Here is a 14,231-nt window from a genome sequence, read left to right as displayed (position 1 = left end):
TAACTTAATTTGTTTAGAGGTAATAAATGGTTCTATTTTATAATTTAATGTATTATATCCTACCAAATCTAACGTTAACTATACTGTAAAATATTAATATACATATGTCTTTTAAATAAAGTATTGACAAAAAATAATGTAAAGATTTTATAATTACCTATAATGAAGGTGGGTAGCTTGATTAAGTATTTTTTATATTTACGCTAAATTACATTACATATAATATTATGCTAGTTATAAAGTAAAATATGCTACTCTAGGTAAAGTCTAGACTTTAAAACAATTATGATGACGATCTGGAGTTTGCTAACATTTGTTTTACACAATTGTGGAGCTAAACTAGGGATTTTAATGGGTTAGGGAATGCATGGGAAATTAGAAAAGAAACACTTAGCTGATTGGCTGACGCTGCGGTGCGGATTGCTGACCGGCGTGATGACCTGAAGCTGTGGCCTACCAAAACTGGGCTTTGTTCCTTCTTGCTGTGCTGACCCTGTGATGTAACGGGTGCGACTCGGCGACGTCCTCGTGGATTGTTAGAAAGATCTAAGGATAGATCTAGATGCTTGCTTGTAGGCAATGATTCTGAGCCAACCAGTGTCCTGTCACGGTCGCCACTTTTCTTTTGTCTCGGACACAGAAATATTAGGAAGCCTAACTACAGTTAAACTTCGAGCACTGTACAAATCAATTTAATGCTCAAAAGAAGATTACAGGAACTTATGGTCTCAAAATATAAAATACAAGAACGAAGATGATTATCGCCGAACGCCCAGAGGTCTCGAAAAAAAGTGTCGTCGTTGCAGGGTCCCTTCTCCTCGGTCGATGACGTCGGACCTTTGATGACGTCGGGCTGCAACGATTGGTCGACAGGGCTTCGTATGTAGTCTTCGTATGTAGCATTGCGAACAGCCTTATCTACATTATCGGTAATGCGTCGCAGGCAATATTTGCTCCACAAATTAATGAAGGCGCGTACAGATGCGGATCCATATTTCAAGTGTAATTTAGTACATTTATCAAGTTTAATAGTCGAAACAAACTTAAAAGTAAAACGTTTAAGATAAATTAATGATATAATATATTTCATGACATTTTTTTGTCTTTATTTACGAACGAACGAGTGATACAAACATACATTCTGTGTAATTACATCTATCTAGAGGATTCATTCATTTTTCGATTAAATCTACCAATAGTGTTGCATATCGATAGTCCATTATCGATTGACTATCGATAGTTAAGGCGTTAGCGATAGTATCGATAGTCTATCGATAGAATTTTCACGAGTCAATACTATCGATACTATCGATAGTATTGCAAAAACCATTACTTTTAACCTAAACTATCGATAGTTTTAGACTATCAATAGTATAGGTGCTACCAATAGTATTGCTTACAGAGAGCTAGCGATACTATCGATATCCTGAATAGTTTTCGAGGTCAACTATCGATAGTTCTGCAACGCTATCTACCACATTTATGTATATCTAAACTCACATTGAATCTACCAAAAATTGGAGCAACGTGATAGAATAACCTCTAAACTTTTTCTTCTAAAATGATAGGAGGATGCTGCACAGTAGTGAGGTATTTACAGGCTGTTACCAGTGAAACAGCGAAAGCCCCGAACCTATTAACAGGAGAGGACATTACCCAGTGATTACATAATTATACTTGGTGGTAGGGCTGTGTACTAGTCCGTCTGGGTAAGTACCATCCACTCATCAGATATTCTACTGCCAAACAGCAGTACTTAGTATTATTGTGTTCCGGTTTGAAGGGTAAGTACAGTGTAACTACAGGCACAAGGGACATAACATCTTAGCTTCCAAGGTCGGTGGCGCGTTGCTATAATGTCTATGTCTTGGACTGTCGTGAACACTTACCATAAGTTAGCCCATTTAACAGTCAACCTACCGACTTAAAAAAAAAACTGTCTTTAAATTTATTTCTACGTAAACCTTAGCACCAATTAAATATTAAACAGGCGACCCTTATCCGGATCAATCAATAATCATATTATCGATATCACAAACCTGAATAGTTGAGTTTACTTATTAATATAAAGGCCCATTGAAATATATCGTTAATTGAATGTCCCATAAATAAAGACTGTTATCCCGGTAGATTAGGACCCGGACCCGGAACTTAAGGGCTCTAATACCCAATCATTATATCTCAAAAGATTAATTTCATATAGTTGTTATATTCCGGTTCGAAGGTTTCATAAGTAATAATCAACTAAAAATGTCTATTTGAAATATTTGATTTTATAAAATTTTACCGATCTAGTAATATTACACCAAGTAATATTAAATTTGTATATTACTAGCGAACCGGCCCGGCTTCGCACGGGTGCAATGCTGTTACTAAATATATTACAAAATTTATATAAAACGTTCACAGCTTTTTTTTTCATTAGGAAATACAACCCGCTATGTCCCCGCATATTAAATCTGTAATATCTTCGAAAATATTCATTTATGTTGTAAAGGGCCATATTGATCTATATTTAGTTTACAATGTATTTAAGATGCTTAATTGGATGAGAATTAATGCTGTATTGCTTAAAATCGTAAGCAAGCTATTATTTCTCGTAATAAGTAAAAGATAAAAAATGGTTATTGTGGGTTATCCCTAAGAGATAGACATGTACCATCCTGGACTTTTTTGTTGATCTTTTTAAGGTGTACAATACTGTACTACATTATTTTGATCTATCTCGTAGGTTTAAACCAGCGATTGCAATATAATCGCAAAAAAATGTGTATATTTACGACATCTTCTAATACGTCATCTTCATAATAAATGTTGAGTTATTATGGACTGCTTTGTCGGACTAGTGTTTAGATATAATGCCACGGCCATCCCAATATTCTGTTTTTAATTAATAATATAGCAAGTTCAAGGTTCAATAATGATGACTTTGATAAAATTAGTGATAATCATTGTATGTGCACAAGAAGTAAGGATAAGCTTATAACGCCAAGTTTCCGACTCCGAAAAGTCAATGAATCCTGCTTGGGATAAGGTATCCTTCTCTATACTAAAATTCCGCAGACTTTTAACTTTCCCGTTTCGTAAATTCAAATCATTTGTAAAAAATACATTGGTAAAGAAGGCATATTCTTCGATACAAGATTATATAAATGATAAAAAGTGTGGAGTTAATACTTGATGACTTCCAGGCAGGATATATTACATACATATACAAATGTATTTAACGAACATGACTGTATTTTTAAATGTTGAAAAAGCGTAACTACTGAGTTTCTAGCCGGTTCTTCTCGGTAAAATCTACATTCCGAATCGGTGGTAGCTTTACTTTAAATAGTTTGTTAAATGACGATTCAAAAGTGCTTGTAAAAGCCTACTTGAATAAAGTATATTTTGATTTGATTTGATTTGACCGGTTTATCTTTGTGTGTTCAGTGTATGTATTATGTATTTATTACCTTTGAGTCATATATCTTCTGTAATAAATAAATTTAAATTCTACGTTCAAACATTAAATATTTCTATACACAGAAAAAAATACAAAATTTTATTAAAACCTTTAAGGTTACATAAGTTTTATTTTTCACTATTCGTAAGAAAACCAAATACCTTATTTAAGAGGTGACATATTCAGAGCTTAATTATATTTTTATTTAATCATCCTATTTTTTAAATATTTAATTAATATAAAACCTACAAAGCTTATTCCACCACACTTGTCCAATGTAGATTGGTGTTTATGCCTAACTATGGGAGTTACTTGCCGCAAGTAAAGTCGATATTGACAATTAAAAAATGCATCATTGTAAAGTTTACCTTAATAAAATAAATTTGATTTGAATTTATTAAATGCAACTACTGGAAGTCCCTCACTATGTATTCACATTGCCAGGCTTAAACACACTAACTTAGGTTAAATTGCGAGGTTTCTAACCACTGGACCAGTTGAGCTTCTCGGCTATGTAAATTTAAATATCTGCGGGGTTCTACGTCTGGTTAAGCCGTGTAAAGTCGGGCCGGCGAGCGAGAATGTATATTATGAAAGTAATTTTGTGGAGATGTTACGTTTAACGATAAATTACCTCGTAACCTGCTGCGGTCGTAAACATGCCAAGATGACTTTCTTTAAAAGCAGTCTAAAAGCTATATTTTATAACCGACATTATAATTTAAAAAAGTTTCTTATTAAAATTTAAAAAAATATTCTTTAAAGGTAATAAGAGATTTTTTTTAAAGATCTATGGAACGATCTTGATGTTTTTGCGGCATTTTTTTTTTAAATATCACATTTGATTTTTTTTAATGATATAAAGAATACTATCAAACGTGACCTGACGTGACGGAGCTCGTTGGTCTAGTGGCTAGATATAAGGCCGCAGATCCCTAGGTCCTGGGCTCAAACCCCAAGTCGGTTAAAAGTAATTGGATTTTTCTATAGGTTCTTAGTAAAAAGTTCTCAGTAACAGCCCGCGGTCTGGAAGATGAAAGTGTGTATACTCCCGTGCCTGAACTCTTTCGGGTTTCATCGGTTAAAATATGGCGTACTATGTGGAGGTTGCCTTGGCTATAACCTGCTATCTTCTTTAATATTGACGTGAATTATCCACTGGGTTACTTGGCTCTTAAAAGGGATACATAAATAAAATTTTGAAAGCCTATGAGGAGCCTAATCTCACGTGGCCCATTTGCAGGTCTGACAATTTTTTATATAATAAAACAAATATCGAAGCTGATTATTAGATCGATAAATAATAATACCTGTCGACCGAGATGGCGACTAGATTGAATATGCTTGAAGTCGAGCACGTGACGTCCATAGCGATGTAGCAGTCGCACACCACCGCCGGCAGACCCCACACTCCATTGAACTGGAAATGACGATTATTGGGTGTTAGGATCATAAATTCAAATTTCTTTATTCAAATGGAAGCATTAACGTATAGGCACAGTATAGTAGGCATGTGTCCGATATATCGGAACGAGTCTAAAATCGAACGTCATCGGAATATCAGATGTCATCGATTTGATGTTGACGAGTAACCGTTTATCAAAAAAACTATAAATGTCGTTTTGTTATGTCTAAGTATTCAAAGTACGATACAATTAAAGTCATGAAATATTCGCCCTATTTCTTTTTAAGTTAACGGTAGCCCATCTGTGAGAAAGAGACGAAGCGAATGTTTAACCGATTTTGATATCACATTAGTTTCATCTCTTTCTCACATTTTGTACAATGTACAGTTAATCAAAGACAGGGCGATATTTTTTAATCCAAATATCCGTTAAACACCCGATGTCACAAAATTCGGATATCAACATGCCTACAGTATAGTAACTTATGTTTGATCGGTGGTAGAGATTCGACTTTTCGATTCATTAAAAACTTATATGATTTGAATTTTTTAAAATTATTATTTAAAAATTCAAATATTGATATAAGGTTAGCTTATAGATAACGAGCAATAATAAAAAAAAAAATTGGTCGACAAATTATGGAGATTGTAGTTCTATTTTTTCTTAGTCTGTTGGTTTATAGATATTTAGTTTGACTAAAACAAATACCTTAATATGATTATTAATTAAGTTTAAATAATAAAGCATTAATTACGATACATAAAGATTATAAATATTTACTGTACAATTGATGAGCCGAAATGGCCCAGTGGTAAGAATGCGTGCATCTTAGCTGATGATTGCTCAAACCCGGGCAAGCACCAATGAATTTTCATGTGCTTATTTGTGTTTGTAATTCATCTCGTTTGGGTCGGTTACACATTGGAGCAGCGTGGTGGAATATGCTCCAAATCTTCTACTCAAATTGGAGAGCACGCCTAAGGCCAGTTCATGACCGTGGAATGGTGACAATTGAATGAATTTATTAATTGAATTTTCAAAACATTTGAAGTAAAAACATACATAATACACACACATACATAATAAACATATATAAACACTGTCACAATTTTATTACATACGTCAACATTGGAAATTTATAAAGCACCTTACATCCAAAGTTAGTGGAATAACAACAACCTATAATCCTTTGAACAATCAAGAATCAAAAGGAATCAGGAGAAAACGTAAAGGAATCGAACGCTCTGTTGGTTGTGACTTTTTTCTTCTGACATCAAAGAAAATCCTACAATTTTTCTTACTATATATGTTATTTGATTTAACTGACTATATTTTATAGAATATAACTTAATCGATTTGGTTGTTAGCTTTTAAAGTGGTATATCTGTGCCCTTTATTCTTTTGATAAAGTAATCTAACTGTCAGCTCCCAGTTAGAAAGTACAGTACAACATTACTGTACGATCTCTATGTCGAGCCTAGATGGCCCAGTGGTTAGAACGCGTGCATCTTAACCGATGATTTCGGGTTCAAACCCAGGCAGAACTGAATTTCGTGGCCTTACTCTTGATGCCAAATTACAGTGGCTCCCCCATATAAACGTTACAGTTACACTTACAGTTACTTTCACAGTATAATGTACTACATTATTATGTATTTACAGTATTATGCTTTGGGGTAACGCAGCCGCTATCCATACTATATTTGTGCTGCAGAAGAGGGCTATTCGCGCAATCTATAACCTAGGAGCCAAGGAATCTTTGAGGTATAAATTTAAAGAAATTAAGATATTGACGGTTGCTTTTCAATATATATTCTGTAATGTTTTGTATGTACGGAAAAATATTAATGTTTTTATGAGAAAATGTGATTCTCATAACGTTGGTACAAGGAACAAACACAATCTTGTTACTCCTGTTACTCGACTGCATAGAGTCAGTAACTCTTTTGTGGGGCAATGTATACGCTTCTACAACAGGATCCCAGAAAGCGTTCAAAATGCTTCTGTTGCGAAATTTAAAAAAATTGTTAAGGAACGCTTGTGTGCGAAAGGTTACTATACAATTAGTGAGTTTATGTTTGATAGCACACCTTGGGAATGAAACGATCGCCTCCTGGCTGTTTCTACTCATATACAATTATGTATATAATTAATTTGACGTAAAAAAAAAGTCCCGCTGAGTTTCTTTCGCCGGTTCTTCTCAGGTCAGGGTGTTTTCTTTTTCCGAACCGGTGGTAGTGTTTAACTTGACAATCAATAAGAAAGTGTAATACTTCTATATTGAATAAAGGAATTTGAGTTTTGAGTTTGCAGGCATCACTGAATTTTCATGTGCTTAATTTGTGTTTATAATTCATCTCGTGCTCGGCGGTGAAGGAAAACATCGTGAGGAAACCTGCATGTGTCTAATTTCAACGAAATTCTGCCACATGTGTATTCCGCCAATCCACATTGGAGCAGCGTGGTGGAATATGCTCCAAACCTTCTCCTCAAAGGGAGAGGAGGCCTATAGCCCAGCAGTGGGAAAATTTACAGGCTGCTAATGCTAATCCTCTACGTCGGAGAGTGGGGAATAAAATAAGTAATTAAAAATATATATTTCAGTCGTAAATTAAACTTTTATTCTCATTGCGACCAAGTTTTAATTCGGAACCGTTCAAAAATAAGATTTTCTCGAGAACAAAGACCAGAGCTCTTGTTGAAAATTTACTTTTATAAGTCTTAAAGATAAAAAGGTCTTAATTGTTTCATTCAGTTATTAAAATTACCCTTTTTCATTGTTTTTTTTTTTACAATAAAGTGAACTGCCAGAAATTGTCTCGTAAGAAAAAAGTGTTGCGCCCCTCCATCGATGTCTTCCCCTTCTCACTTTCTTTATTACATACAGTTTTAAATAAAATTATTTAAACTATTTTTTTGTTAAATTTCTAATTCACATGGGACTTTTAATTTTTTCTTTTTATTGAATAATTTCCAAATATTTTTAATTTCTTTTATTGTGTTTGCTTTTTAATATATATGAATATGTCATTGATAGATAGATAAAAGAAAGATATGAAGATATTTCCATACGGGTGTCTCAGGATACCTGTTTTTCTTTCGGCTGTCTTGTTACCTATGCGTCAAAATGTCTAAGATCTAGGTAACAAGGGTCACGGAGTTTATATTAATATTTCAAGCATTATTTAGTTTACAAAGTGTTTATGTAACATTATAATGGAGATTAAACTATTTTATCATAGCCTTATCTGCAACAGACAGCTTCTTAAGATAAAGTTTACCTAAAACACGTATCTTGAAAATTGAGAATTTAACCGTAAAATGCTTTTGTATTTTTTATTTTTTTATCTAAATATTAACATGTTTGATTGTACTAATCTGTGTTAACTTAACTATAAATGTAATTAATTTATAAATATTATAACTATACACGATTTATTTTTTTATTTATTTTAGAAGAAAGTTATTTTTACACGCCTGCCCGAAAATGGAGTGTAATGTACTCAGGGTACATATTATACGTATGTCAGTATCTTTGTTCCAACACAACTTTTAAATATCTGAACAGATATGGATGTATGAATTACATTTTTTTCCTTTATACTGAGTGACATTAGCTATATTTATTTTAAATTGCTTTGGTAGGTCGATTATGTTTTTATTTTTTTATATTTAAAATTTCTAGTATGCCTTATTTTATGTGGTCAATTTCACTCGTAAACACTAGCACTATAAGAAGTATAAGTAAACACCGCCTACACGTCAATCGTGCCTATAGTTACACTGGGAATGAGTTGGCATCCAGCCAGATCCTGCAACGGAAGTGGATTTGTACAAATCAGGTCTGAATTTGAATTAACAGCAGTGATATTCCGATACGATCAGGAATACAGCTCGCAGAGTTCATCACAGCCACAGGTTTAACCCTCAGTATTAAATTCCCGGAACATCAAACAGTCAAGCTTGTTCAATGTATATTCAATCAAATGGAACGAGACCTCAAACGTTATCTCTCATTTGTAATTAATAAATGGGCATGCGAAGCTGTAATTTGGAGAGCGGTTAGATATTCAACAATGAAATGGTCTAAGTCAGAGGTGAGCCGAGATGGCCTAGTGGTTAGAACGTCTGCATCTTAACCGATGATTTCGGGTTCAAGCCCAGACGGGCACCACTGAATTTTCATGTGCTTAATTTGTGTTTATAATTCATCTCGTGCTCGGCGATGAAGGAAAACATCGTGAGCAAAACTGCATGTGTCTAATTTCAACAAAATTCTGCCACATGTGTATTCCGCCAACCCGCATTGGAGCTGCGTGGTGAAATATGCTCCAAACCTTCTCCTCAAAGGGAGAGGAGGCCTTTAGCCCAGCAGTGGGATAATTTACAGGCTGCTAATGCTAAAAAAAAAGCAGTACAATACACGGTACAGTTTTAATGTATCATGCATTCGTGAATACATACAATTTTGGATAAAAATGCTTGGATTTAAGCTCAGTTCCAGCGCAGAACTGTCATGAACAATAATTATGGATACTAATCTCATTGTAAATCTGGTTTCTTTTAAAAGAGCGACTATGCGAGCTTATTTCTATTTTTTGACTGGAAGTTGCTTTCTAAAACGATGGTAGAGTTGAGATTTATATAATATTAACCATTCAAAAATGCTTTATTGTAAAGTTTACTTAAATGAAACGCATTTGATTTCATTTAAACAAGTAGGTATATAATTATACAAAAAAATAATTAAGTTAACACTATAATTAAGGTAGGATGACTTGAACATTTCTTTGTGTTAACTTATAATCAGAATGAATGATAATTTATTCAAGTAGGTTCGTGACTTATATTCTTCTATTTAATTATAGCTCTAGGAATGCTCGGATATGTTCATACCCCGTTTTACGATGCGTTAAAGTGCTCTGCCATTTGTAAGTTTAACTTTGAACATAAAATAAAACACTGTGAAATAACTCTACATTTATTTCAGTCCCATTTAAGAAAACGAGTTATAGGGGCTTGCTAGATCATCTCGGTAGAGTCAACATTCCTAACAAGTTGTAGCTTAAAACATATAAAATAGACTTAAAGAAAATCACAATTAAAACTGATTTTTAAGCCTCACTGTATCAAGTATATTTTAAATTTGAAGTTAAAATTAAATTTACTAACTGGTTGTGCAAGCCCATTTGGGTAGGTACCACCCAGAACTTGCCAAATAGCAATAGTGTTGCGTTTCGGTTTGAGGGTTGAGTGAGCCAGTCACTACCGGCACAAGGGATATAGCATCTTAGTTTCTAAGGTTAGTGGCGCATTGGTAATATTAGGAATGATTTATATTTCTTAGAGTACTAATCTATATTGCATTCATGTAGACCGACACGTGCAATTACACACACACATATAAAAAATCAACAGAGACAGAGATGTTATGAATATAAAATAAAATGTCTAGGCTAGGTAGAGTAGCTTCAGACTCAGACAGCTTTGTAATTTAATCGGGGTATAAAAGAACAATGTTTGTTTTTAAAGTAAAATCGCTCTCTCTTATGATTTAAACCAAACAATGTCAACATATATCTGTGACCAGGTGTACCTCTCGTTGTTTATTCACGCCTAGTTTCAAGCTATCACTACCACAGCTATATCACGGTTCATCATATCATATGTATAATATTTTACATATCACAGACAATAATTGTTTTAATTTAGAAAGCTGGAACTGAATCGCATATGTAACAGTCTTTTTATACAGTCATTACATTATTATTTAATTAAAATATTATTACAAGTTTTCGCCCTCAGATTTGTCTGCGTGTTAAATTCGTTTGATCGTAGGTTTTAGGTATAAAAAAGTCTACGCCTATGGTCTACGTCCTTCCTTGGTGTTCAAGCTTGCTTCATATACAATTTCATCAGTAAGTTACTTTTGTATTTATCAAAAAATCACTAAGAAATAACATATGATGTGTGTTAAAAAAATAACGGACTTTTTGTTGTTTGTAAAAAAAAATATCTATTTGTCTACATTAACGTCGTCGTTTTCAAAATAGTCTCCATTAGATATGCACCTGTGCCAGCGCCTTCATCGTAACACTTCTCAAACCCGATTTTTGGAATAGCCTTTAGCTCTTTCAGCGATGCGCTTTTAATATCATCTATGACGGCTCTTTAAGGCTCTCTTTAGTTTTGGAAATAGGTATAAAAATATATATTTTTATTTCGATTTAATAATATTTCAATATATGTTCAGATATTTTGAACGTTTCTTGTCATCTTATTGATATTTTTCGGAACGAAGTTCTTTTACGCGTACAGTAGTGTGAACTGGAAGAAAGCATTACGTAATAAAAAAGCGTTATGCCGCCCCCCTCGGGCGAGCTCTCCCTCTCTTTCTCGTTCTATCCGCCTCTTTCTATTTCTATTATATACGGTTTTATATAGAACAAATTAAAATTAACTTTTGTTATTGTTTAATTGACTATTGACTAAGATTTTAATATATTTTATTTTTCATTTAATTCTACTTAAATGTTGTTATTCTGTCTGTTATTATATACATAATGTATAGCGGAAGCAACTTCGTTCTAACTACGACATATCTCGTATTTTTTTTAATATAAGCTTCATATATTTAATATATGGAAAGCCTAAAAGTCTTGTGAATTTAATAACACGAAATTATACACGATAATAGACAGCAGTCTTGGCAGCTTAGAATTGTAGGCTGTATTATTAAATTATTTATAAACTCAAACTCGAACTCCTTTATTCAATATAGAAGCATTACCGGTTCGGAAAAGGAAACACCCTGAGAAGAACCGGCGAAAGAAACTCAGCGGGTCTTTTTTTTGTCAAACTAATTGTCATCAGTCATTATTAATGTCAATTTTCAAGTTAATGATACTTTTCTAGTCTTGGAGATGATGAAATCACGCGTGTTATTATTATGATAGACGGTACGAGACTACACGGTCAATGATAAAATGTAAGGCTGTTTACCTTTTGTATGTTACAATGATTTAAAGAGGTATTTATGATATTCAGTAGTTATACTCAAATAACACAAGCATTGATAATACTTTTATAAAAGTAATCTTTATTATCTCACTCATAGAACAACACAATATGTACCTACATGTATATGTATAAATATTAAAATGTTTATATAACATACAGTTTTACATTTATTTTATTACATTAGCCGCCTGTTAATTTCCCACTGCTGGGCCAAGGCCTCCTCTCCCTTTGAGGAGAAGCTATGGAGCACATACCACCACGCTGCTCCAATGCGGGTTGGTGGAAACATACAGTTAATATAGTGATACCGTGATCCCAACAGAGAGAGCGTTGGTTTTTTAGTGAGTTTTTCGTGCATTCGGCGCTGATAAGTTCCGCATAGAATCACACAATGTAGGGAAATGCATAAAAGCGATTTTTTAGCGCTTTTATTCACTAGACCACAGCAAGAAATTAAGATAATAAAAGGAAGACAATTTAATTGTAATGGAATAGAAAATCCTGAACTAGACATTGAAGAAAGATGATTTGTCTCCAAAAACAATTAAATTGAATTGCTTTATTAATGCTGAAATTTTAAAATGTTAAGACTCACGCTACTAATGTATACTACTTACCTATGTAAGTTGTGAAGACCATTGAAGCTTGTATTACCTCAGGGGCCTCTACGTGGCTTTATCCGGTCCTAATGAGTGGTAATTATTGTTTAATCAGTTTCAACCCGTAAGAATACCAATTCTGGCTAAAGGAGAGTTCTGACTGTCTTCCTTTTAATTAAGTCAAGAAGAGATTTAACGAATGTTATGTCTGATTCAAATCGCTGACCTTTGGTCAAGTCAAATTTCTTATAGATGCTGGGCCAATAGGGGCTTAATGGAAAAAAAAATATTTTCGCCCGCATCTAGCCGGGGAAGCTGTCTTAAGTGTTAGTTATAAAAAATGTACGTGTCTTTTCTTGAGATACAAGATTACTTCATGCCAATTTCATTAAAATTAGTTCAGTAGTTTAGCCCTGAAAGCGTAACAGACAGACACACAGAGCTCCTGTCGCGTTTATAGTATTAGTATAAATAAATGATATAATATATTTTTTAAAGTAATCAAGTTGAGTAGATTATACGAAAGATATCTGAATTGAAAAATCATTGAAACATTGCAGTGTGATGTTATTTTTATCTTTTAAATGTTCCGTTTTATTTTGAAGCAAAATGTTTTAATTGGATATCTTTTTCATATAACAAATATATCGAATTGTATAGGAATATAGCAGAATATATTTGATTATAATAATTATAAATCTTTATGATTCTTAGACCCGAACATACTATGATATATTTCCCCAAAAATATAGATTCATTTTCCGCGCACAAAATCTTAGTTTATCAAAAGAAAATTGTACCTACTTATTATTTATTATGAATAAACTCGCTTATTATAGTTTGAACGTCATTTAATTATGTAGTTTTCATTTAACCTGACTTCCAACTTTTTCAAGACGTCTGATGAACTTGAAAATTAGCATATTAATGACCAATGACGATACAAGAATTTAATAATCATTTTCTTCTAGTATACTGGCCAAGATTGCAAGGATAACAAAATTAAAAAATTAAATACTGATGTGATATTTTCTCCCTAATATTTTCTATGTATATTTTTTTAACAGATGTAATTATTTAGGAGCCGTGATGGCTTTGTGGTTAGAAGAAACTTAACTGTAAATCTTAACCATTAACAGCCTGTAAATTTCCCACTGCTGGGCTAAGGCCTCCTCTCCTTTTGAGGAGAAGGTTTGGAGCATATTCCACCACGCTGCTCCTATGCGGGTTGGTGGAATACACATGTGGCAGAATTTAGTTGAAATTAGACACATGCAGGTTTCCTCACGATGTTTTCCTTCACCGCCGAGCACAAGATGAATTATAAACACAGATTGTGGTCACTTCTAGATAAATATTTACGCATCTATAAAACTTCACTTGGTTGTAGGAGTTTGTGCAAGTCAAGGGTATCACTTATCATATGTTCTACCGCCAACCAGCGATTAGTATTGTCGTAATCCGGTTAGAAGGGTCAATTAGCCAATTTACATGGGACATGACATCTTGGCTTCAAAGGTTGGTGGCACATTGGTTATACGAGAAATGATAAATATTTCTTACAGTATCGATGTACATGGGCATTGGGCATTGGGCAGTGGTAATCAATTACCAGTAGTAACCAAGTCAGTTCCTGCCATAAAGAAGAATCTATTTCGGTACTACATTATACTCGTACACCAATTTCCTAGATAAAACAATTTCACATACTATCCTGATATTATGATTATTACATTGAGACGCTTTAATAAATCAAAG

At 33.5% G+C, this 14,231-nt stretch overlaps 1 protein-coding gene across 1 annotated transcript in view; it reads right to left on the bottom strand.

Annotated features, from left to right (window-relative positions):
* Positions 1 to 14,231, bottom strand: part of LOC125068955 (dopamine D2-like receptor) — a 72,103-nt gene that overhangs the window by 38,181 nt on the left and 19,691 nt on the right. The window contains exon 2 of the mRNA XM_047678361.1: positions 4,759 to 4,868. Coding sequence (XP_047534317.1) covers positions 4,759 to 4,868 — 110 coding nt within the window. The remainder of the gene's footprint in view (positions 1 to 4,758; positions 4,869 to 14,231) is intronic.

The sequence above is a fragment of the Vanessa atalanta genome, chromosome 14, assembly GCF_905147765.1.
Source record: "Vanessa atalanta chromosome 14, ilVanAtal1.2, whole genome shotgun sequence".
NCBI classification, from domain to species: Eukaryota; Metazoa; Arthropoda; class Insecta; order Lepidoptera; family Nymphalidae; genus Vanessa; species Vanessa atalanta.
Note: the sequence above shows the minus strand (reverse complement) of the source record. Positions and strands in the feature narration are given on the sequence as shown.